At 30.5% G+C, this 25,628-nt stretch overlaps 1 protein-coding gene across 1 annotated transcript in view; it reads left to right on the top strand.

Annotated features, from left to right (window-relative positions):
• Window positions 1-25,628, top strand: part of LOC107361390 (hemicentin-2-like) — a 74,483-nt gene that overhangs the window by 6,880 nt on the left and 41,975 nt on the right. The window contains exons 3-4 of the mRNA XM_015928213.3: window positions 2,059-2,242; window positions 5,154-5,287. Of these exons, the coding sequence (XP_015783699.2) occupies window positions 2,059-2,242; window positions 5,154-5,287 (318 nt within the window). The remainder of the gene's footprint in view (window positions 1-2,058; window positions 2,243-5,153; window positions 5,288-25,628) is intronic.

Below are 25,628 nucleotides of genomic sequence, written 5' to 3'. Positions count from 1 at the left end.
GAGCACGCAACTTGCACAATCCTAATGCAGTGAGTTACATGAAAAAAGGTATTACATGAGCAAGAATAGGGAAAATAATAAGAGTAGAAGAAAAGTAACAAGAGAGAAACAAAAGCTTATCGAAATCATTTTTTCTTCTCTTCTTTTGATATCATATTAAGGTTAATGGTATTAATAATGAAATATGCATAAAAGTGATTGAAAATGATGAAGATGAGTTTAAATCAATCAACAAAATGAAGGCGCTTTTACAGATATAAATGCATCTGTTTGTTGGGTGAGTTTCAGATGATCAAGAGAGTGATTCGAGGAAATGGTTTGATTATGTTTGAGTAGAGGAAGAGCAAAGACGAATCAAGCAAAAAAATGGAAAAGCAAAAGATGAACAACTGATTTTAGGGAGGATTTGATTGTCGTATAATAATAATGTGTGAGTCTTAAAATGATGGATTAGTTACATTTTGCACAATTTCATTCGAACCCAATGATCAAGTTAATTGAAGTAAATGATTACTGTTTTTTCACTTTGCTTTTCTCATTTTTCCTTCTTCTCCCACTTTCCCTGTAAGAGATTTTGTTGATCAAGTTTCAATTGGAAAGCTACAAGTAAAGTTACAATTGAGTTGATTTCATCCATTAATGACAAAGAGCAATGTTTTAAAATGATCAAACAATTTCTGTTAATCTTTTTGCTAAACTTGCTTCTTTGTCCATCTCAACATTAAATATTCATAAGTGCGATTAAATCTAGTTACTCTCGAAGGAATTAAGCTTTATTTAAATGCGACTTTTAAACAACAGCAACCGTCTTATAACAAAAAGGTGCAAAATTTGATAGATTAGTTCAAAAAGAGAGCAAAAATTTTGACTTTACGCCTTTTGAGGGAAAAAGTCGAGATTATGATTGGATTTTAATTTCATGATTAAAGTCCGACAAGACCAAGAGAATCGGAAGAGAGAAGCTAATGAAAGATTTCCCCTCAAGTTTCAGTCAGAACTGATATAACGAAGAAAAACAGTTTAAAATTGATTTCTGGGTGAAGTTTATTTACAATGTCTTGGTTTACATTATGAGGAGAAGCTCTATTGCTATTGGTTTCTCGCACAGAAAAGCGGTTTATTTGACTTCCTTCATAGTTCAAAGTAAGGTCGCGATGGAATTTCAAGATTGAATGCAAACACAAAAGTGTGCAAGATTGGAAAGGGTCAATATTAGTCACATGCTTATTCAATTTGGTGACACTCGAGTTTTGAAAACTTTTTTTAAAATATCTTGAGTTCGAACAGAAAAGTTAATTTTAGTCAAATTTTTAATTCAAGTTAATCTTTGGTCTGAGTTTCATTTGCTTGGCTTAACTCAATCAAAATGTGACGAAAAATTTTGATTGATCTTTCTAATAAATCGAAAAATTGTGATTAACTTTTCCGCCTTTTCAGTGAAAGGTTTTTTCTTGTTGATCGATAGTTGAGGATTCTTGGAGTAAATACTTTGAATACCAAATTGGCAGAGTTGATAATTTATTATCATTTGGCAAACCAACATTTGGTAATTTGGATTGGAAGAAAAATGTTGAAAATAATTAAAGTAATCAACAAATGTGGTCAATCTATTGAATCGATGGTTAAACGTTGATTCTATTACTTGTAAGGAAAGGAAAGAAAAGTAAAAACACGAAAAGCTTTCAATGTGCAAAAGTAATTTATAAGAGCATTTCCAATGGAAAAGAATGCAAAACTCGAGAAATTGAAACAAGACTGATTATCGTATTTATGCATACATATAAATTCATTATCTGCATTCAATCGTAACTGAACAACATTGAACTTAACTAACCTTATCATTGGTCAATTGAAAGAGAGAAGATGAAAAGAGAGTGAAAATAATGATAACTGTTATAAGATGAGAAAATAAATTATCCGTAAATAATAGATATTTATGTTTTCACTATTTCAACTCAAATCTAATTTAATACCAACTCTGTTTTGTTTCGCATTTTTTCCCTTCTTAATCAAAATACCATTAATTTTGTACGTTTTTCCCTTCATTTCTTGTTCCAGTTAAACCTTTATCATTGAAACTTCGCCGACCAAAGGCTCCAGTTGTTTCGGGTGAAATGGTCTCATTGACTTGTACTGTCGATGGTGCTCGACCACCTGCCTCCATTGTTTGGTTCAATCGATCAGAAGTTGTTACACCACATCCAACTTCATCAACAGATTTAATGTCTGATGGAACCTACAGGTAAAGTGCCAAAATATCACAAAAAAAGTTCGATTCATCGAATTTCGAGAAACTCAAAAACTCGGCTTGATTCAGATGTGTTTACTGTTGAATTTTCATTCGATATTTAATCAGATTATTCAGAACTTTTTGGATTTTTATTGTTCTTAAACAAACTTTTTCGAGAAATGCAAATTTTCGAAATTACAAATTGTCAAAACCAATAAACTTTCTGGACAGTTTGAACCGAAAATCGAAAAAAAATGATCAATCGATGAGAGATAATAATTTCATCTATGGTCAAGAGGTTTTGTTGAATGTTTGCTGATGCATTGACTCAGAATGAACAGCATTTGCGAGTTGAGCCAATATTCGGTACCGTTAGAATTACTTCAATCCCCAGAAAAATTTTTCCAGCTTCTTTGAGTTGAGTTTTCCGTAAAGCCGAACCAAACGCATTGTTTTGCTCGAAAATTAATTGCCCAAAACTTGAGATTTTTAAAAATTCATTTGCAATTAAAATGTCAATGAGTCGAGCATAGTTTGGATTTTTGAATATAATTTCGCTAAACCTTTGTCTTTACCACTTTTGTTATTATCTCATCAAATGATTTAGCTTTCAATTTAAAGTGAAAGTTTAAAAAATACGCTTCATGGGCAATAAGAAAGCCAATATATCATGTTAAGAGTAAAACTTGAGCAAAAGGCTGAGAATGAAAAAAGTTGAAAATAAAAACTAGAAGATGAACAACAGAAAATGTTGAGCATTTTTCAAATAAATTTCAATGGCTTTTTAAGCTTCAAAAATTGCGTTAAGCAACAAATAAAAGTCAATATTTTTCAAGCTAACAAAGTCATCAAACTTCCATCTTTACTCAAGTCAAACAATTATCTTGATTAAATTGTAATATTAGAACAGATTTTATCATAATTTCAATAAATATGTGATTAGAAGATGAACTCTTCTCACAGTCGATTTCCATTGCAGTTGGTGAAGCTTCTGTTTTCAAAATAAATGTTAATTGTTCATCCGTCAACAGTTCATTAGTGACTTATGTTTATCATTTGTTTCTGCTTTTCTCCTATTTCAAGGCAACCCCGAAAAAGAAAACCTTTTTACACTGATTTCTGTTCTCTTGTTGTTCATCAACTTTCATTATTATTATTATCGTTTGAATAAACAGCATGTTTGTCTGTCCCTTTATCTGTTGAACCATCTTCTTGTTCGTCTTCTTTTCCATCTTCAGTTTCTTTCTTTGCTTGTAAAATCATTGGCAAGAGTTGGATGAGCAAAATGATTTGACACTTTATTGACTTGCATGTAAACAAACTGACTCAATGATGGATTGATGTTGAGAAATGTTGAAAGAAACTGAAAGATAAATGTTTTCAATTCAAGTTGATCAAGATTAAGGTGATAAGAATCATGTAATAGTGACAAATATTTATTCACTTGTATTCAGTGTTTATCTCAAGAATTCTTTCGCGGAATTCAATGAATTCTTGTTATCCCATTGTTAGTGCGAATCAACAGAAAATATTGTAATCATGATTTACTTTCAAGATCAACATTACCTTAAAATGAATTCAACATTTCTTACATAACTATTGAACTTGAGCGAATCATTCAACGGCCAATTTTGTCAATATCAAGTCAGACAACTTCTTGAAGGATTCTTGGTTGAAAATTGCACAATTAATGTTTAAAATAGAAGCACTCATTTTCGCTAACGAGTTGTTAATTCCAGCAATCGTGATCAAAATAGAAGCGAACTGAAATTGAAAAATCTGATGTTTATTAATAGCTTCTCAAAAGAGTTGAAAGTGAGAACTCGATTTCTTAGCCATTTTAATTTTCATCTTTACTTTTTTGTTCGATTACCCAGAATTGAGAGGGAATCACATAAAAGCACCAATTTTCATTTTGAATTAAATGGGGAAGCTCGATCAGAATTGAAGGTAAAACTGTTGATTCGAGGCAAAAGGAGTCTAAGAGTCTAGAAAATAAAACTTCTTCTCAAGAGTAAAACTGGAATCTATCTTATGTTCTCGAGATATATTTTTGGATTTTTCAGAACTCGATTAATCAAGATTCTCACTTTAAATACACTATATTTTCCCATCGAAATCAGAATATTTCATATTACCTCCAAGAGTCATGTTGAGATCAGAGGTTTCGTGTTAATTATTCATTCTTTAATAACATTGTGTTGAGGTAAAACGACATGTACAACACACTGACAAACCTTGTTGGACCAAAATGAATATTTTGTTGCAATAATTGATCCATTCTTTTCCCTTCTTCTTAATGGTTACCTAATAATTTCAGTAATTTACTTTTCTGATTTGATCGCAACTTTTCCACTCCAATCAATCACAATTATCCATAATTATAACCATCTTTTGCATGAGCAAAGACTGAAACTGTTGCCTTTAATGGATAATTACAAAGGTTGCAATAGTAAATTGTTAAAAGCAACTTTCATTTCAATAAAGACTAGTGTTACATAATGATTGAACATTTACCTTTCCTATTCAACAATAATCTGACCGCAAAAAAAGTTGAAAATTCATGTTTAACCATTAACAAGCAATTCCTTATTAATCAGGAAAATTATTCTCATTTGAATTTATTTCATCCATAAACATCGGAAAAAAGGTTGAAAACAAAACTGAAAGCCATTATGAAGTAGAAAAGTAGAAAAACTAAAAACTAAATTATTCACAAGAAAACACATCTGAATATCAAGCTAGAATAATTAGCTTTAATAAAGTAATTAAAGGTAAATCTGTTGGCATGAAAAATAATTTATCCAAAACTAAACAATCGATTACTAATTGCTTCAAAATTTTGACCAAAATAAAATTTTCTCTTTTCTCTTCTTCTGGATACTTTCCCTGACATGTCCATCAATACTCATGAAACTCTTAGAACTTGGAGTAAACTCGTTTTCATAGCATCACGTTATGATCATAATGGCGAGTTTTTCTGCAAAGGAGTCAATCAAGTTCTCAAGGAACGCAATGAAGTTCCCATGATTGAGATGACCATGTTGCAAGTTTTATGTAAGTAACATTTTCCCTTCTTTATTACATCTCATTAGTTTTGTTGTACAGTCAACAGAAGAAGCAAAGCGTAAAAAGAAAGCTCTGCAAATATGAATTTACTTTTGTTCAATCACGTAAAGAGTTTTGTATTTTTGGACTTCAACCTTTCCTGACTTTCCACTTTCAACTTTTTCAAGTCTAAGTGCAAGCATATGATGAAACAATTTGCTTCAAATGTTGAATCAATAAACGAGTGAAAAAAGTCAATGCTAAAGCACAAGGCAAAGCTGAGTAAAACTATCAACTTGTCAAGCTAATCTTTCATCTTTCCAGTGATCAACTTGAAACTGATTGAATATTGTCTTTTGGCTCTAATGAATTGAAGTAATATTTGGTTGAGTTGTAAATATAAATCTCATCTTAATGATCATCAACCATTATATCCTGCAACAGTGAAGAAAGAAACCAAATAAAATCTGATTGTTTATCCTGTTTCTCTTTTGTCGATAAATCTGTTGATTATAATGATTCTGAAGGCAACATTTATTACTTGCAAAGTTTATCTTTAAATTAAGCAACAACACCGAAAAAAGAGATTCACAGAAAAACTTAATCCAGGTAGATTGTTGCGAGATTTTTCCTCCTTTTCTCCATTTCTTTCTCCATAATACTCTTTACTCATTATTTATCACAAAATTCAAACTAAGCTCACTTTTAATACACTCCCAATTACACTCCCAGTTGCACTCCCAGTGCCATTCCCTGCAAAAGAAACAAACCAAATAAAGAAAATTTTCCATGTTCAATGTTGTGGTATAAATGAATTTCAAGGATAACATTTTAATATTCATCACATTATTCAACTCTCTTTACCTCTAAATCTTTACTTCTAATTGACTTTCAAATTGAGCTTTTTTCCTATTCACAAACAATGGTAAACATGAAAAAGTTATTCCTTTGCTATCGATTCGGTTTGTTGCTATTAAAAGATTATCTCAACTATTAATAATAATGAACTTTTTTACCCGATTTTTTCGCTTTTCCTTCTTTTAATTGTTACTTAATGATGAAAACAATTATACTTGTCGAGTTTATTCTGACATTATTTTGCTTCTTCACTCATCATTGACTTGGCATGAAAAATGAAGAAACAAATTGAAACGAGAGAAAAAATAATTACTTAATGACTCAATTAAATGGAAAAATTTTCATCGTTTTCATGTTGTTTGAAAAGTTGCTTGAGAATCGAAAAATTGATGACAAATGTTTGATTGCAGTTAATGGATTATTTGATTATAATTATTTTATTGTAAAGAAAGTTCATTTTTCCATCCATTGAGTATCAAAGTTGATTGTTCTGTAATGATTATTTATTGATATTGATTGAAGTATAATCTCATACCGAATCTTGTTAACTATTAAAATCCTTACTAATGCCAAAAGTAACAAAATCAATTTTTTCGCTTTTCTCAAATTCGCGATTAAATTCAAAGTAAATCGTTTTTTAATTGCCTTGTTAATACTTTGATTGGCAACATTCAAGCTTCATTTAAAGGAAAAATGCGAATTCGGAAAACATGAGACTTTGTGAAGTCGGCAATTTTTCGAATCTTCACACCTGAGATTTAAGCTGAAAATCAATAACTTAGAAGAGAATGTTTTTGGATTCTTTTCGGGATGTGCTGTTCTTTAGCGCGATGAGGTTTAGTAAGAATCGTGTGCGAATTTTAAGAAAAACTTTCGAAAAAAAAAGATTTTCGATATTCTGGTTTCACTTTTATCTTGGTAAACACTGGCTTGGATATAAAGGGAATGAAACTGAATATTGATTGATTTAAGTTCAACTTTGGTAAGAATCTCTTTCAAGTTGATCTACTTTTCAATTTCGTCATGAAAGTATGTAAATGCTCGATTCGTCCTGTTGATACGTGAACAGAATTCAAGATTTGAAAAACAGATAAAAACTAAAGATTTATTAAACAGATTCACATTCGATTCCAACTTCCTAAATTTCTTTGACATTTACTCTGCTTATTTATCTTTTCGAACATTTTCGCAAAACTTTCTTCGAACATAATCTGCAAAATCGAGATATTGCTTGATTCACACTTCAAAGGTACAAATCAACTCACCAACTTAATCAATCGAATCAATCAAAAAAAGAACAAAATTGCAAACAAAATTTTTCCGAATTAATTTCGAATCAAGAAAAGCACAAAAGGACAATCGAATCTAAACTGTTCATTTCTAATGCAATATTGATTAGCATTTCAAGGTTGAGCCATTTCCTCCTGAAACGGCTCAAAATGATTCGATTAAAGATTCAGTTTTCTAAATATTACAATATCAATTGTAAAAGAAAAAAAAGAGAAGAAAAAATGGTTAATCCTTTTCTTCATCTCGTTTTATTTGGCTCTCCAATAGAACATTACAATTATCTTTGCTTACTTTTTTCTCGCAACAATCAGTTAATCTGTAGACAATGATAAAAGATGAGATTAGGTGCGATGAAGAAGGCAGCGAAATGAATTGAAATAACTGATAAGGTAAGAAGAGATCGAGGAGAAAAAAGATTAGAGATAAACAGGGATAAAAATTTGAATGCAATTCAATCAACACATTCAATAATAACATGTATTGATTCAGTTTTACCCTTTTCCATTTACTTCCAAATGATATATTCAATATTTGCATTCTTTAAAGAAGCATTCACATTTAAATTTATATTGTCAATATCAAATGTAATATTGAATTCATTTGCCTTTCTTTCTTTTACTTTTCTCACTCGGCTCAACCAATTTATTTCGCCTATTAATTATCAATTATTCATGAATTCAGTTGCAAGATGATGACAAAAAAGTATAACATTGTAAGTTTGCAGCAAAAATTGTTGCCAAAGAGAAGCGAGAAAATGAAAGAAAAGTAAAACTTTTAAAACTTTTCATCAAATCGCAATCATTTGTGTAAAGTTGTCACAAAATTCTGGTTCAGGAGAAAAGTTTTACCTTAACATGAGAATCGAGTAAATTTATCCCAAACTAATTGTTCAGTTCAGAAGCCAAAATGAAGAGAGAAAAAAATGAGTCGAAAAAAGGAAATGTTCAATAGAGCTGAACATTGAAAATGTTGAGGCAAACCTTTTGATATTCACTGTTAATTCCGTCAATCCTTCTTGTTCCCTCATCTTTACCCTTCTCATCATTTTACACATTTTCTTATCGATTTGTTCAGAGAATATCACAATTAACATGAAAACTGTAAACAAAGGGAAGAATGCTGTTTCGTTGGTAAAACTGAAGAAAAAATATGGTAAAGTAAAGAGACTTGGACTTGGAGAGGATCGATCGTGTAAATTGCCTTGTGCCTCAAGGGAAGGCAACTACAAACGATATTTGTTTTCACTTGCGTTAAACCAATTGTATGGTTGAGTTGATTTACACCAAAATTGAGCATTCCATGTTTACCTATTCAAAAGGTTATCTTGCAAATGATAAGAAAAAATATTAACTCTAATCATAATGTGATGAGTTTTCATCTCTTCTCATCACGTTTTACAGCTCATTCAATCAAAAAATTGTAAATTGAATCAAAAGGAAAACCATTTTCCATCGACCGCAAAAATGCTTGTCCTTCCCTTTAACGGATAAATAACTTTATCTTCATTGCTATTTTTACTTGTCTGGACTTGGACTCTTGCTCTGCTCTTATCAACATTAATAATCTTTTGACATTTAACATGATCAACTGATAAGCTTCCAAGGCAAACTCTTTGTTCCAATATCGAAGAGATAATTATTCATGAAATTCGAAGTTTTTTTTCGCTCTTCTTTTTTTCGAAACTTTTCCGTCTAGTGATTGTCCTTCAGTTGAAACTTTGTAGTTCTGGTTATGGTTAATGGTGAACATCAATGAAAATGTTTAATCTTTTCTTTTTACTGTTCTTCTTTTTGCTGTTGTTCATTTTTGATCTCATCCTTTTTGACATGACCATAGAAAAGGCTTCAACTTTTGCCCTGAAAACTTTTTGACATGAAACATTCACAGTGAACTTTATAATTCCATTGAATGATCATGTTAATGTAAATTGAATGAATATTGCAAAATGAAGTGTTACATGGAAAAAAAATGTTTAAACAGAAGCACAGGAGTAAAAAGTGATATTCATAGATGGAAAAGTGTTGTAAAGGTTCTTCCAAGTAAATTTGCATGGAAAAGTTCAAGTGTTAGTTTTGGCACAATTGGTTGAATCATTGCTCACAAAAGTGAATAACTTTACTCTTTCCTCTACAACTCAAAACTCCTTCATGATCAACCATTTCCATTATCTAAATTTATCTCTAATTACAATAGAAGGGAAAACAAAAATGTCAAAAAGTTCATTTCGTTTCATGAATAAATAATATTGAACCCAATAATTACGCAAATTCATAGATAAAGCTTCTTCCCAATTTCATTATAGTAGCACATATTTAGCAAGAAATTTCATTCCAAAATATTTCTTATGAACAAAAGCTTCGCTCAACGGATGCAAGGTAAACTTTTCGTCTTCGCATCGAATTGTTGTTTTCACATAAACCAATTTCTGTTGTTCTTTATTGATGGATTGAAATGCTGATATTTTTAGCTTTTTTGAAAATTGAAAGTTTTTTGACTTTTTGTTCTTTTTAAATGATTATTGATTGAATTTTTTTCAATAATATCTTCATGATATCACTGTCTTGATGCAAATGTTGCAAATAAAAATATTTTTATTGATATTGATCATTTTTCGTAGCTTCACTCATTCTCAACATTATCTTAATTTGCTGATAGAAAATGAATTTGACTCTAGTTTACCATGAATGGCATTTACATCATGAAAGTTGCATCAATAAATCATGTATTGAAAAAGGTAAGCTGAGGAATCGAAAAAGAAAGGCAAGAAAATTACAATTTCAAGCAACATTTTAGCATTTATCTTTTACTGCTTTACTCTATCAACAAGGTAAAGAATCACATCAATATCAATTTAACAAAGTCACTGGATTGAATAGAAGGAAAATGGTAAAAGTTCCAAAGCTACTCAGATATTTTCACAAAGCAAAAGGTAAAGAAGAAACTGATAAAGTCTTTAGTCAAATATGAATGCTATATTTTGAAGGATGAGTTGAAAAGATGAATGCTAATATTGTTAAGAAAAATCTCTTGTCTTGAGAAGAGCAAGAAAAAAGAAAAGCAAAAATTCTCCTTGAAAATGTTATCATGATATTTTCTTCCTTCTTTTACCATATTCTTATTCCTCGTCATGTTCCTTCTCCCGCTGAATAGTATAATATTATTCTGACCAAAAATTTTTCAGAGCAAACGGTTATTGACATTCGATGATAGATATAATAAATGGATGAGAGTGAACAAGTGAGATGAAAATAATGATGATAAAAAAGAGAATAACAAGAGATTGTTTCATGATTCTTTGAGTTTTTGCTTTTTCTCATCTTCTTCTTCCTTCTCACTCTGTTCTCTTCCCTTTCATCTTCTCATTGTTCTCATTGGTGTAAGTATATTTATGATGAATCGATTCCCTGGCATTTTCACTCAGTCTACATGATTTGATAATATATTATTCCTTTAAATGCTCATGTCTATTCATCTCATTTTCACTTACTTATCATCATCATTATCAACATCATTTTCATCATCTTTTCGACTTTATTTCCATGTTTCGACTTCTTTTTTCTCCACTTTCTTATTCATCATCTTCATATTGATTCTTCTTCTCCATCTTCGCGTTCTTTCATCTTCATCATCTACTTCCTTTTTCTTCTTGTTCCTTGTTATTTTGATAACATATTCATACTCATTTTATTTATTGCCATTTCAATCATAATCTAAACGGTTCACTTTGTAATGGATATTTATCATGCAATAGATTTTTGGCATTTCTGAAACATTTCAACTTATTAATCGATTCGTTTGGATTGCTTCATAGAACATGGAATCAGAGGTTTCGATTTGATTCTCCAATATTCCATAATTCAACATTCCTTTCAACATTATCTTAAAGCATCATACAGTAAAAGCAACTTTACTCCAATAATCTCGATGTGCTTTAAAAATTGCGCGTTTTTATCACGAATCTTTTCAAAAGCAATTTTTTTATCAAAATTAAACTATCTAATCATAAATATTTCTGAACTGATCATTTCTCAACGGTTAATCAACTGAAGATACTTTTTTGGTTAGCTTCTGCTGATTTGAAACTACCCAAGTCTACCAAAAATTGAGTTATGGTTGGTGAAAATAAAATGAAAATGTGATGAATTGAAATTTATTCATGATTGCCTTGATTTAAGAACGAGTCTGGTCTGATTTTTGAATGGTTAAAAGATTAATAAATGATTAAGAATGATTGTTCCATTGTAACGCACAATGTTTACATGTTTTTTATAATTTGTCTCAGTAGTATACTGAGATGAACAATGACCGCAAGGACATTTTATAATGAATTTAAAAGGCATTAAATGCCTTTCGACATCATAATTTTTCTTCGATTTTTAAAATAACAGTCATCATAAGGTTTACATGAATAATCTCCAACTTTTGATATCATGTTTGCTGAGTAAAATTGTTTTGTTACCTCTTTTGTCACTTTAATACCAGAATCTTTGTCATAGACATAATATTGTATTTACAACCTTTAAAAACTCTGAACAGATCTGGAATTTCTCCTCTTTCTCCTCTTTTACTTTTTCCTTCTTTTCCTTCTTTATCTTCTTTTTGCTCGAATGTGCCCGCCTGAAACAATTGAGGAAACTCAGATGCGTGATGCTGAGGTCGAAGTTAAAAATTATTCTTGATTAAATCTAATTTTCTGAGGAACCTTGCTCGGCCTTTGATTCTTTTTTTGTCATTTTTTTGCCAATATTAAAATTGCTTGAATTGATGAATAATCATGTTCATCCAATAACTTAATGAATGAAAAAAACAGAATCAGTTTATGATCAGAATTGTGTTCAGATTAGTAAAAATTTTCAATGAAAAAACCTTAATAAAACTTACCTCTTGACTTGCCATATTTATCCTTATAAGGCCACAGTTAAGGTCACAATTAAGGTCACATTAAGGACATTTGTAAATACAGTGTCTGAATTCAAAGTTAGTCAATCAACAACTTGCTAACTAGCCAATTCACCTTTTAATACCTTCTACCTTTTTGATTGCCATCATCATTGCTTTTGATTAAATCGATGTTGATAGAATATTTTAAATTAATCATTGTGACTGAATAATCTCTCATCTATACTGTAGACAAGGAAAATGCGATTACCGATTTTTGCTGAGATCGATTTTTTATCAATTTTCTCAGAAATCGATCTATTTTGATTACCACAAAATAATTTTACCAAAAAAAATGCCAAAAAAACACTTTCTATGTGCATTTGCAATACAAAGAAGTGTCACCAGATCTACAGTTTTCTCCCGAAATCACAGTTTCAAAGAGATTGGTCAATTTTTTAGTGATAAAATCGTTTAGATCAATCTCAAAATCGAATCGCTACTGTAAATCGATCTATGAGCTCCGGGACGTCAACATGATTTGTTTCTTCAAGCAAACTTGTTTTTCATTTTATCGATTTTGCTTGGCCTTTTTTTTAAAAATTTCAATGCTTTTGAATCGTTTTCTTTAATATACAGATTTCAATTTTCCCCAACATCTATCTGATTATTGAAACAAATAATCTGATATTTGAATCCTACAGCTGATTCAGTTGAACTTTTCATCAGTCTGGCAAATCGAAGTCTACCGACCTGATACTGTCATTCATAAGTAACGGAACATTTCTTTGAGAAAATTTCCCCTTTTCTCATTAATAAGGTAACTTTAATCATGAATTTCTCTGTCAGTTGATGGATAAAATTTCATACAAACTCAATATTCTTTGTCAACTAATTAGTTTTGTCTGTTAATTTGACTAAACATTTGAGCACGTTTACCAGTCTCCATGAGTCAATGTAAATTATTATTGCTTTAAGATGATGAGTCAAAATGAAAAAAGAGAGAGAAGAAGATTTTCTTTACACAAAATTTTTTTTCGCCTGAATCATGAAGCCAGGAATGAAGATGAGAGCAATGATTAAACTGACAAGATTCTTACAGTCGAAGCTGAATGATAACAAAAAGCAAGGAATGAAAGTTGATAAAAGGAATGATGAAAAGAGAGAAAAAACAATTTATGATTGAATCAAAGATTTTGATTCCCATGTTCATTTCAGAGATTTCATCTCATGTAATAATATTGGTTACAAGAGTGCAAGAGAGTAAAAACACGGACACCATGATTAATGATAATTTTGATCAAATTAAGTGACATTATTTGATTGATTTTTTTCCTCATTTCTCTTTACAATTGTCGTCCTTTCTCCCTTTTGTTGCTCTTAAAACAGATGATTGATCATCTTCAACTCATAATAATCATGATTGTCATGAAGATGATGGTCAACAATAATCACAGTTTTTCCTTTTTCATTACCTATTAAATCGTGTTCCAACAATAAATGATTTCAAATAGCATTCTCATGTTACAGATGACAATTGAAAGTTAATTTGTTTCCAATCATTTGAGCAAAAAGAGTAAAAAACGAGTAAAAAAGAGAAAAATTAAATTCTTTGGAAAGACGAAGAAACAAAAAACAATTAACTCGCAACTTGGAAGTAAATTTGCTCTGAAACAAATCGAAACCACAAACTTTTCTTTTCTACTCAGTTGTTGTTGAAACAGGAAATGGTTCCAAATCAATCAACTTCCGATGTTTTTTTACTTCTCTTTCATTCTTTGCCTCAATTGATGATACAAACATTTACCCTTTCCTTTCGCATTCGAGTCTCTTTTTCGAGGAAATAACCTTTGCCTTCTAATGCAATTCAAATGTTTCCATGAATAAATGATTCCAACCTAAAGCCTGAGGTTTTCACATTCAACTTCCGATGCACTTTTCCTTCTCTCTTTCATTATCATTCAATATCTTTCACCAGTAAAATCTCAAAGTTTATCTCGGGTTAACAACGGACAAAACAAAAGATTTAAAGAAACGAACTGAAAGTTGAAAAAACTTATTTTTTTGCCTGAAAATGAAGTTGCACAAAAATGAACCATTAATCAATTGAAATTGAACTTACAATGAAATAACAATTATGGTTTGCAGGAAATGCATGAAACTCTGAAACTGAGAAAAGAAGGGAAAAATTCATTGCACTACAAATTGGAAGAAAAGATGAAGAAAAGGAAGCGCAAAAAATGTAAATTGTGAGAAGAAGAAGAAAAAAGTTCTGAAAAATGGAATAAAAACAAAGAGTTCTTTAAACTTATCACAACAATTTATTTTGCAACTTGTCAAAGTTATCATTATTCTTTGTGCTTCATCTTTTATCATTAATATTTTCATAATATTCAACAATTTCGTTATAATCAAGTTAAACCTCGCCCAGTTCAGGGAAGAGGTAAAGCAAGAAAAATTGTAAATCATTAATATTAAATTAGATTCTGTAACAAGGCAAGAAAATATCATTTACATTGAATTGGAGGAAAAAAGTTTCATGATAATGATAATGAAAGTTTAAGTTTCTTTTTTCTCGAAATACAAAAAGTTGAAATATTAAGCGTCCAAAGAAGGTAAAAGTCATCAATTGATGACAAACTCAGAACTGAAAGTTTCATTTGCCTAGAGTCAAGAAAATGCATATTTTTTGCTTCATGAAACTTTTTCTCTTTTTTCTTTTCTTTATTTCACATTTTTGCCAGTCAACTAATGCAAACATTGTAACTCTTTTCTTGACTTTCTTTAGTTTCACCATTAACTATTGAGTTTATCATGCAATGAAAAGAATGGCAAAAAAAATGTTGAAACTCTTTTGCCTTTTCAATCGTCAAACTTTTCAGCTCAAAGCATTTACACTAAAAGAGAGAAAAGTTGACAAAAAGTTTTCATCTAAAAAATTTGCAACCAAATCTCACCTTATCTTGAAACTTTCAACTCAACTAACCTTGTTACTTACGCTGTAACTGTATCATGCATGAATTGGTAAACTAAACAAGATTGAAAGTTGCAAAAGAGCAAAATGTTAGAAATTTTGTTTGCTTAAAGTTTGTGTGAAAATCACATTTTCAAATGAAAAACTTCGTGTAAATGAGTTTCGAAACTGAACATTTAAATGCGATCAAATTTGCTATTAGAACTGGTTCAAGATTGTCATCTGAAGGAATCAAAGGTTAAGGTCGAAACATTAGCTTATGACTTTCCAATTTCTGACGAATTCTTTTCGATTCCGAAATTCGACCAATTTTACAATTCGACAAGAAATTGACGATTTCGATCATTGAATTCTTTTTCATATTCAGCTTGATGAATGTCATTATTGATCAACTTGAAACTTTAACAGTGAATTTTGAAAAATTCTGGAAATTTCTTCAAAGTTTAATTCGAAAATTTTATAATTATTTCGAGAATTCCCTTCGAGATTCTGTATTCGTTTTGTTTTGTTTTTTGAACTTCTTGTTCATTTCTTTCCATGATTGTATAAATTTTCAACTTTTAACGATCATTTGGTCATTTTTATTGATCAACTTTTGCCATTAAAACTTTGTCCAGAATAAGTCATGAAAGAATATGATTTTGACACAATTTTTGTTTCCATCTTGATTCTTGTTTCCATTTCCTCAACTCTAACCATTAACAATATTATTGACTTGATTTTGTTGCCGATCTTTTAATACTCTTTTAATGATGTTTCCTGTAAATGTAAATAGCGTTAAATGACAAGTCAAAGACCGAAACTGGTTAAATAACTTTTCGTCAACTTGGTTCATTCCATTCTCAGCTTGTAGTTTCATCGCCATAATCAGTTGAAAAGCAATTCGATTGGAACCTTTTTTTTACCTGAAAATGTAAACCTAAAGAGACGAATAACTTTGCCTTTTGTTTGACTTTTCAATTTATTGGTTAAACAGAGAAGTAGAAAGTTGATGAGAAATAGAATGACCTTTAGGATATTTGGATAACTTGAGGACCAAAATGGTTAAAGAGAAAATAAAATGTCGATAATGCAGAGAATAATGAAAATTTCACTTTTCTTCTTGAATCTCATTTCTTCATGAACAGCGAACAGCACGTATGTTATCTCTTTTTGTCTTGCTTCAAAACTTTATCTTATTCAACATTTTCATTCAGTCATTTCAATCTTTTTTTCTTCATCTGAAAAGTTGGAAAATGAAGAAAAGACAAAATTGTCTTTTCGGTTTTGTGGTTTTCATCACTTGACTTTCTTCAGTCTTTCATTAATATCATCTTTATCACCATCTTTTTGCTTTCTTTTCACATCAACACAAAGGCACAAGTTTAGTGCCAAAAAAGTGATGCAAAAGAGTGAAAAGAATAACATTTTATAATAACATTTTTTTTCATTTATTTTCACTTGCAAGTTCTTTATCACTTTATTTTACCTTTTCTGTACATTTTATATTCATATTTGACATTTACATTTCAAACTTGGTAAAGTTTATTCAATTGTAAGCTTTAGTATTTTAAAAGGTTCCTTTCACCATTTCAATCGAAAACAAAACGTACAATTGAAAAGTGGAAAGATTAACATGAGAAAAATATCGATAATTTTGTCTCTTTTTTACATAATCATGGAAACACTTTTAGCTCAATCAGTTTATCGAAAAGTTGATTTTATTAAATTATAATATTATTTCTTATTGGTGTTCAACAAAAGATAGATTTGAAAAATTTTCCGTTAAAATCGATTGAAAGAAAAGAAAAAGTCTTGAAATTGCAAAATTCGACTCAAGATGAAGTTATGAAAATCGATGGCTCGAAATTTTGCCATTATCTATGAATCAAATTCTTTCATCGAGAATAATCCAAAAAATTTCGATTCAAGCTCAAATTTAATCTTAAACTTCAAATTTTGCAGCTAAATCGTTATTCGCTCAAACTAAACTCAACATTCAGAGTTTTATTGGAATCAGATCGAGTTGATCAATCAATTGACCAGAAAATTTTCGAAGAAGATAATTTCTTCGCAAAAGTTAATTTAATCAAATGGCAATATCAATTAACTAACCCAAGTAATGACTTTATTTGCTTTACAAGACAAGGCAGCCAAAAGTTTCGTTTTCTTCGGCTATCCCTCGGCTTCTGATTGACTGATCGACCTAACTTAAAATATTCACCAAAAGATATTTTTTTCAAGCAAAAGAAAACAATAAAATTGAGAAAATTATTATTTGGCAATTTTTGTGCGTTTGCCAGGTGATGAAGAAACGTGAAAATTTCCAGCTTTTTAAAAGGTTTAGAACAAGAAAATTGATTTCGATAATAAAAATGCAAAATAGTTTTGTTGCAAGCTTGAATCAAGTGAACCAATTGAAGGAATCACAGATAGCAAAAGCATTACTATTCAACGACATTCAATTGAAAGAGTAAATAACTTTCAAGTTGATCTTCTTAGCATTTAATCAATCTTGCAATCATCGAGAAATGATGCAAAAAAGGATTCATTTTTTATCTACTGCGACTGCAAATAAAAGTTAATGATGCAAGCTATTGATGCATTTTCATCATGAAACTGAATCATGTGTAAATGAGATCAACTTTAAAGATAAACTGTTTTTGCCTTCCTTATCACATCTTTATATCAATCTGCATTGGCCGAGCATTGCATCCATGATAGGAAAAGGCAGAATCGGTAAAGAAAAAGTTGCTTTCGAATGATTTTTCTTTCTTTTCCAAAACTTATCAGATTCCTTACCTATTCGCTCTCTTATCAATTTTTCCAGTTTGCTCTTGATGTCGACTTTGCTAATTGAAATGATGCTTGAACTAAAAGTATATCATTATTAGTAAACAACAAGTTAAGCTTAGTTTAAATGTTGGATAATCATTGTCATGTTTATTATTAGGAAAAGTCACTTGGGTAAACTTTATTTTATTTCATTTTCTCTCTTTCCTCTCATTATATCAATTTACTTCATGATACTAGAGTTGAGCTCAAGGTAGAAAAGCTTTCCAACTAAACATGATGATTATCATCATAATCATTATTAGTCTATTATTATTCCAAGAGAAACAAAAGTTCAATGCAAAGTTACACGCAATTATCATGAGAAAATTAATCATTCATTTTCAAAGCAAATACGCTCAAGACAAAGTTGCAAGTTGACTTTTGCAATTATAAACTTAACAGTTGAAACAGTCGAAAAATGTGAAACATGGAATTTTCAAAGTTTCTTTTAATGAACAATTTTTCAGGAAAATTCCTCATTTTCCATCATGTTGCCTTGATAAACATTTCAAACTTTGGTTACCAACCTTTTACTCTTTGATCCAAGTTGACTGAAAAAGTGAAAGATAAAGTTTCCATTAAATTTGATGGTTCAATGAACGTTTTCAATTTCAAGGTAACAGTTAATGAATGATGAAAAATGATGGCGACTAATAAATTGACAAATGATGAGCTTCAATTTGTTTAACTTATTGAACCTTTTGTTTGTATAAAAACAGTGTAAAACCATGAGAATGCTGTGTGTTCATCGGGAATATTAATGAGTTTTGGAACAGAAGATGAATAAATATTGCGTGTTAATTTATATTTAAGCTTTTTCGCCATCTTTTCATCATTTTTCCTTCTCTCTGTTATTTAGATTAAGCTTCAACTATTTTCACTCGCTTTCCTCTTTTTACCCAAACTGTACAGGAAAAATAATAAACAATCAAAAAATGGTGCAAATAGTTGGTCTTAAAGTAAAGTTGCAAGTCAGTGATGGAAATGATTTTTGATTTTATCATGAAAAGTCTTTTGCAATTTGTGTTTTGATAGAGTTTAACATGAAACAGAACTTTACTCTTTTGTCGATTCACTTTGAAACCAAATTATCAACTTTTATACGTTCATTTCATCTTCGGCAAGTTTGTTCAACAAAGTTGAACCATTTTAGTTTGTGTTGAGATTTTAAATTGTCAAGTTGCAGTTAATTGATTTTTTGAGGTTAATCAATTTCTGTTTACATTTTCAATCATTGCTTGCAAATTCACCTCAGTTTAGTGTTAATTGCTATTAATTGCTTTTGAAAATTACTGTCAAAATTAGGGATTTCTTTAGTTTGATGGATTGCAAGAAGAAGAAAGTTTCGCTAAATTTTCTCGATTTGCTTTTAAGGTTGAAACTTTCATGATTGATGTTTAGCTTCTATTTTCAGGCAAAATTCAATGAAATTTTCTTGAACTGAGAATTGAACACTTTTGAGAAAATGTTTGGAAAGGTTTATGTTTGGAAAAAGAAATTTTGATAACTTTTCTTTTTACTCTTTTTTGTGGTTTCTGGTCAAATAATTGGTCAATTGTTTTATTGATATTCTTTGTTTCTCTAATTGGTGTGCTGATGGTAAGACATGAGGTTTGATTGGGAAAATGGATTGGCTCGTTAATCAATGGAAGAGACAATAAAAGGTTGACAATTCAGACAAAATTGTAATCAATAAGTAATGAGAAGAAAGTTGAAGGGAAAACAAAAGGTTTGTGATAAAGTAAATTAGAGATTGTTGTTTAATTAAATTAACACAAATTGTTGTAGTTGCCGATACAAAGAGATGAAAGGAAAAGGCAAAGAAAGGCTGAAAAACAAAAAGATATTCATTAGTGAATGTTGCGGCTTGAAACTTAGTGAGAACATCATGTCGAGTCTATCATGTAAACAATCAAACACTTGAATGAGTTGAGAGAGAAGAAAAAGAGTCACAATAATCATGCTTATGATGATTAGGTAAACACAAAAGAATCTTGACTTGATTAAATGAATCCAATTTCAACTCTTTTCAATTGACACCAATTATTCCAGGTAAACCTTGTATAAATCATTGTTTACCTTGTTAGTGAGTAAACCTTGAAAACCATGAAATGTTGTAAAAAATACGGTACTGGGATAAAACCAAACGCCATACGGAACCAACATACCGTATGGCGTGATCGGCACAACAAATTGTCTGGCATTTATACCAGTTATCTCCCGTATACTTTTTTAGAGATTGACTTCAGATAAAGAATCACAAAAGAAAAGTTGAGGCTCAGCACTATTATAGATTACACGGGTTACCTTCATAGTTACGATTAACTATTTAAATTACAACCAGGGAATTTGATTAGGTAAATGTACCGGACGTTTTTCTTATTTTACGCCTTCATGCAGGCATAACTCACGGACGGTTAGTGCTACAGACTTCAGACTTGAACCATTAGCTTATGCAGATTCAACAACCATAAGTCCGAATCCTCAAGGTTGTTCAAGGTCAATTCTTTATTTGACCTCTAATTAACATTGGAACGTCATTTTCTGAAACTTGAAAAATTTTCAGATCGAATAATGTTAGTCAAATGTTCAGAACTCTTGCCATCGGAAAGATAAAGAAATTTTCCATATAATCAATTGATTAACTGAACGGTATGGAATCACTCATATCCTTCGGCTAGTATGAGTTAGGCTCATGTGACTAACATTAATCGATCTGAGAATTTATGCGGTTTCAGAAAATGAACTTCCATTATGCTTGCATGAAGGGTAAAATGAAGCAAACGCCGAGAAAATTTTAAAATTTCTTGATCAAAGTTGAATAGGCATTCAATCGGGAAAAGTTTATATCAAAATGATGCGAATCCACATTAGTGATGCGTTTTTTGCGATTATATCGACAGAAACACAATAAAATGATAGAATCGTTAGAATCGTTTAATCAATAAACTATGAAGTGAAGTTGTTTTTCGACTCAAACAAAGGCTAAAAAACAAAGTTAATTTAGCAATTTCAGAAAACCGGTCGTGAAGAGAAGAGTATTTTTGCTTGATAATCTGTTCGGCAGGAAATTTCGCTAAACTGAAAGAAAATGTTCATAACTAAAAAAAGAAATCTTGAGCAAAGTTTATTCATGTTTAATCTGCTGTTATTAGATTACATTTGATTCTGTTCATAACAACAGATTCACGCTGAGTGGGAAGACTAATTATGTTTATTAGATAACCCGTGCAATGAATGTTAAACATTGATTATAATGTTCGAAAACCTCCCAGTAAAAGACTCCTTTATCATCCTTTTTCTTCTTCTGCCTTCATCATCTTCTTTTCTTCTCTATTCTGGCCATTCTTCTCTCCAACCAGTGACCCCCTTGAACCAAATTGATTGATGAACCTTTACTTGATAACAACAGCAACAAGAGCAACTCACCAATTGGCCAAAATGATATTCACTTTTCTTATCGTTCCACATCTTCATCAATATTCTCCTTCTCTCTCTCCTTGATATAAACTAAGATTCATCCTTATCACAGCAGCATTATGTATAATAAATGGTCAATATCAGTAGTAAAAACTGGCTCAAACCTTCATTATCATCATTTGCTTTTCATTTTTACCCTCTTTTTTCTGGCCTTCATCAATTGATTCACTGTTTGATCTTGTAAAGATGAAAAGGTTTCACGGTGTGTTTTGAACAGTAGATAAGGAAAGATGTTCAATAAAATTGAATTGATAGAGAGATTAGGGAAAAAAGAGTAAAAAAATGATTCAACCGATTGACTGTTATTGAGTGGCTTTTTGGCCAAGACTGAGTTTCTCGAGTTTCTCGAGTTTATTCAATTGACAAATTTCTAGGTTGAATGGGAAATGTTACATGAAGCAGTTTTGCTTGGACACATTTGCAAATGATAAGGATAATAATGGTATTATTAATATGAATGGTGATTTGTATCACAATGTGGGAGTCAAAAGTCGAGTAACCAGAAAATTTCGAGACATTAAGTTTTATTCAACAAAAGGTTTCTCTGTCTGCCTCTGGTTACCATTAAATGTTAATCATCATTTTTGCCTCTTTTTTCTCTTCCTTTTTCATTCCATCTTCATCAATAATGATGAAAATTTTGTTGTCATTGACCTTGAATAAGAACTTTTTTTTTTCTCTCTCTCTCTCTTCGAGTTTTTCCTTCTCTGGGTTAAGATGGAAATGAAAAGATTGTCAACAATGACAAATGATGCTTTATTGGCTTGTCAATTCAAGTTACCATTATTATGATGCTAATAATTTAAATGGAGAAATGAAAATGTATTAATATCCATTTTTGAAGAGAAATGGCAATCGGCAAGAAAATATCTCATTAAATTGTCATTTAAAAGGGTAACAATATTTTGATTGACCTGCAATGTAAAAAGAAGCAAAAATGTTGATATAAACTGCCTTAAAATTGATACAATATATCAAACAGTTGATGTTGCACTAATGATATTCAATGGAAACAAATGACTTTTATTATTTTAACATTCAACATTAACCATCTTTCATCCAAACGATTGTTTATTGATTAACATTGACATTTGTGCAAATTGGGAATGAAATTGTAATTTAATTCAATTGCGAGGTTCATCGATTCATTGACTGACTTTAACAAGTTCATCACTTTCAAGTCAATTTTGTCAATAAATGATCAAACACGGCGGAACGTGCACGAATGCGATTGATAATATTTGTGGAAGTTTTAAAATAGGGCAAAATTTAGCGTCAAGCTAAGGTTAGAATTCAAACAAAAAATGTGATTTTTCTTTTTCTTGGCCTTCGATTTCCATCTGCTTGGTTCTGATCGAATCTAATCGTTAAAGTTGTTACAATTCACTCCAAATTTATTCAAATAGTTTCGAGATCGACTTTTTGGAAAAAGAGAAATTTTCAATTTCGATATTTTGCTTGAGAAATTTTTGAGATTTTGGAAAAAATTTACTTGAGAAACAATTTTTTCGTGAAATTCTGGTTTGTTAAGCTTTTCATGAGATTCATAAAAATGAGATTTGTTCATGTTGAGTCTAATCCATTTTGATTAAACATTTGCAGAACCTGAAGAGTTGAAAAGTGTGTGCATTAATAATTGAAAAAAAGTGAACAAAGTGTTGACTTTTAATCCAAACATGAATTTAATGTTGGGGTTGAAAATGAGAGGGAAAAGGCGAGGAAAAAAAACAAAGATGGAAGCAAGAATTGAAGCTCAAAAATTCATCACGAAAAGACTCACAATTCATCATTTTGAAGGATAAAGAGAAATGGAAATGCCATTGAACAGAAAATTTCATTTTAATTTGGTAAATAGTCTGACAAATGAATTAAAATTATTGCTCATGAAAACTCGGGCTGATGAGCTTAATCTTTCCTAATACCGCACAGTAACTCTTATCAGCATTTTCATTTTAACAGTAAAGCAAAAAAATGATTTCAGATTCATGTACATTAATGGGCGAGAAACAGTAACAATGGAAGGCGAACATTTTTTCATGACAAATCAACTTGAATCTCACACTTGCATTACTTAATCAATTGCCATTGAACAATTAGTTTTCTAGTTGCACTGACAATCCATTCATCTTGAGCTTCCCTTTTCATAACTTTGCATCTTTACATTTCATTTGATTAATAAAGTGATTACCATTTATGATCTAATTTCATTTAATGTATCACTTTGTGTTGAACAATCATCATTATCTTCATTCATCTCTTTACCCATGAAATCAAGGTCATTGTTATTCGTAATTTACTCTTTTTTCGCTGATAATTATTCCAATGCTGGAAATGAAGGGAAAACAATCTTCGACTATTGAGCAGATCATATTGAACAATTAATATTTGATGATGATATTGTTACGCTTGATAATTTGATTGTGACCCAAGTCAACCAACAGAAGCCAAATCCCAGTAAAGATGTTGATCAACATGATAATAATAGTAATAATGTAATAATGGTAATTAGATGGACAAAACTGTGCAAAGAAGAAAAGGAAGAGAAGAAGAGGAAAAAAATTGTTACCAATCGGTTTGGGTTTAGTGATTGACTCTGTGCTTCCCTTTTTTGAAGGATTGCCGTTTCATGGTTTGATGATAATGTTGATTAAAAATGGTAATGAACGTTTTAATGAACCTATTGATTGTTAACTGCAAGATGATAATTAAAAAAGCAAACTGGACTCGGTCCAAGCCAAAAATAGGAAATGTTGAAACTCGATGAACAGTTTAGAGAAAAAATCAATCATTTTGTTGGTGCAAAGAACAGAATCAGATTCTAAATTGACTGAAGATGAAAACACAATTAAGCCGATTTTATTAAAGTTCAACTTTTAGCATTCTGTTCAACTTCTATCATCATGGAACTTTGGTTGATATTTGGTGACATTTTTTATGTGTTTCAGTGTCAAAATGGTATCAATACAAGGCAATCTTTTTTATGCTTAAATATGGATTTTCTGTACAAAATCTGATTCTCAATATATAAAGTGACTCTACATTAAATGTCTAATAGACTCAATCATTGGACTTGAATGGTTCCCAGAAAATCTTGTAATCATTTATCGCAATTATTTTGATGAGAATTTTTTCCTTGCTCAAAGTGTAAAGAGAAAAATGTTCCTTTTCTATTGAAACTCTATTATCTCTAATCTGTAAAATGATTGAATCCTGGTTTGCTTATCCTTTTGTACATTCATTATATTCAACATTCAAACTCATTCTCATCTCTTTCCTCTTCAATCCATTTTCACGCTTTTCGCAAGCCAAACCACCGACCATCACCCACCTTCAGATTATCAACTTAACCAATGCACAACACAAGATGCATTCAGTAAATTCTTAATCATATCTCGATATTTATTGTCCCCAAAAACCAAGCTCACCAAGACGAATGTTGATGAACAAAAAAAAATTGTCTTTTCTCGCCTTTTCTCTTCATCATCATCATCTGTAGATAATCAAGTTTATCACGGTTAACTTTGATTATCCAACAATGAGCGACAAAAAGATTGATCTATGAAAATATCATAACCAGAAGACTAAGAAGGCCAAACATTTAGATGATGGTAATTGAGTTTTTAATGGTTCATCAAACATTATGACACATTTTGATAGCACAATTGCTCATCATTCCCAGTGACGCAAACTAAATCTCCTTTAATCTCGAAAATTATCCAACAAAAGTGACTACAAAATACCATTGATTAGCGTTTAAATTTAAAATTCAAATGAACCATTTCCCACAAGTGCAAGTCGAGCGAAAAGATTTGCACCTTTCAGACCAAAATCAACATTGATTAACATTTGTCAACTTGTTGATTCGAAATTTTTTTTTCTTCGAATCCCATTAGATGATAATGTTATCAAATTTTATACCATTTCTCACCTTGATATTCATCATCAACTAATAGGATAAAGATTTTCATTGCCTTTTGTGCTTCACTTTACTGTTGCTTTATTACATCATTAGACCGTTTCAAATCGTCCCATTTGTACTGCTTTACATATGCTATA

The sequence above is a fragment of the Tetranychus urticae genome, chromosome 1, assembly GCF_039701765.1.
Source record: "Tetranychus urticae isolate SD_2017Ah chromosome 1, NJAU_TeUrti_SD_1.0, whole genome shotgun sequence".
Taxonomy (NCBI): Eukaryota; Metazoa; Arthropoda; class Arachnida; order Trombidiformes; family Tetranychidae; genus Tetranychus; species Tetranychus urticae.
This window is presented reverse-complemented; position numbering and strand designations above follow the sequence as displayed.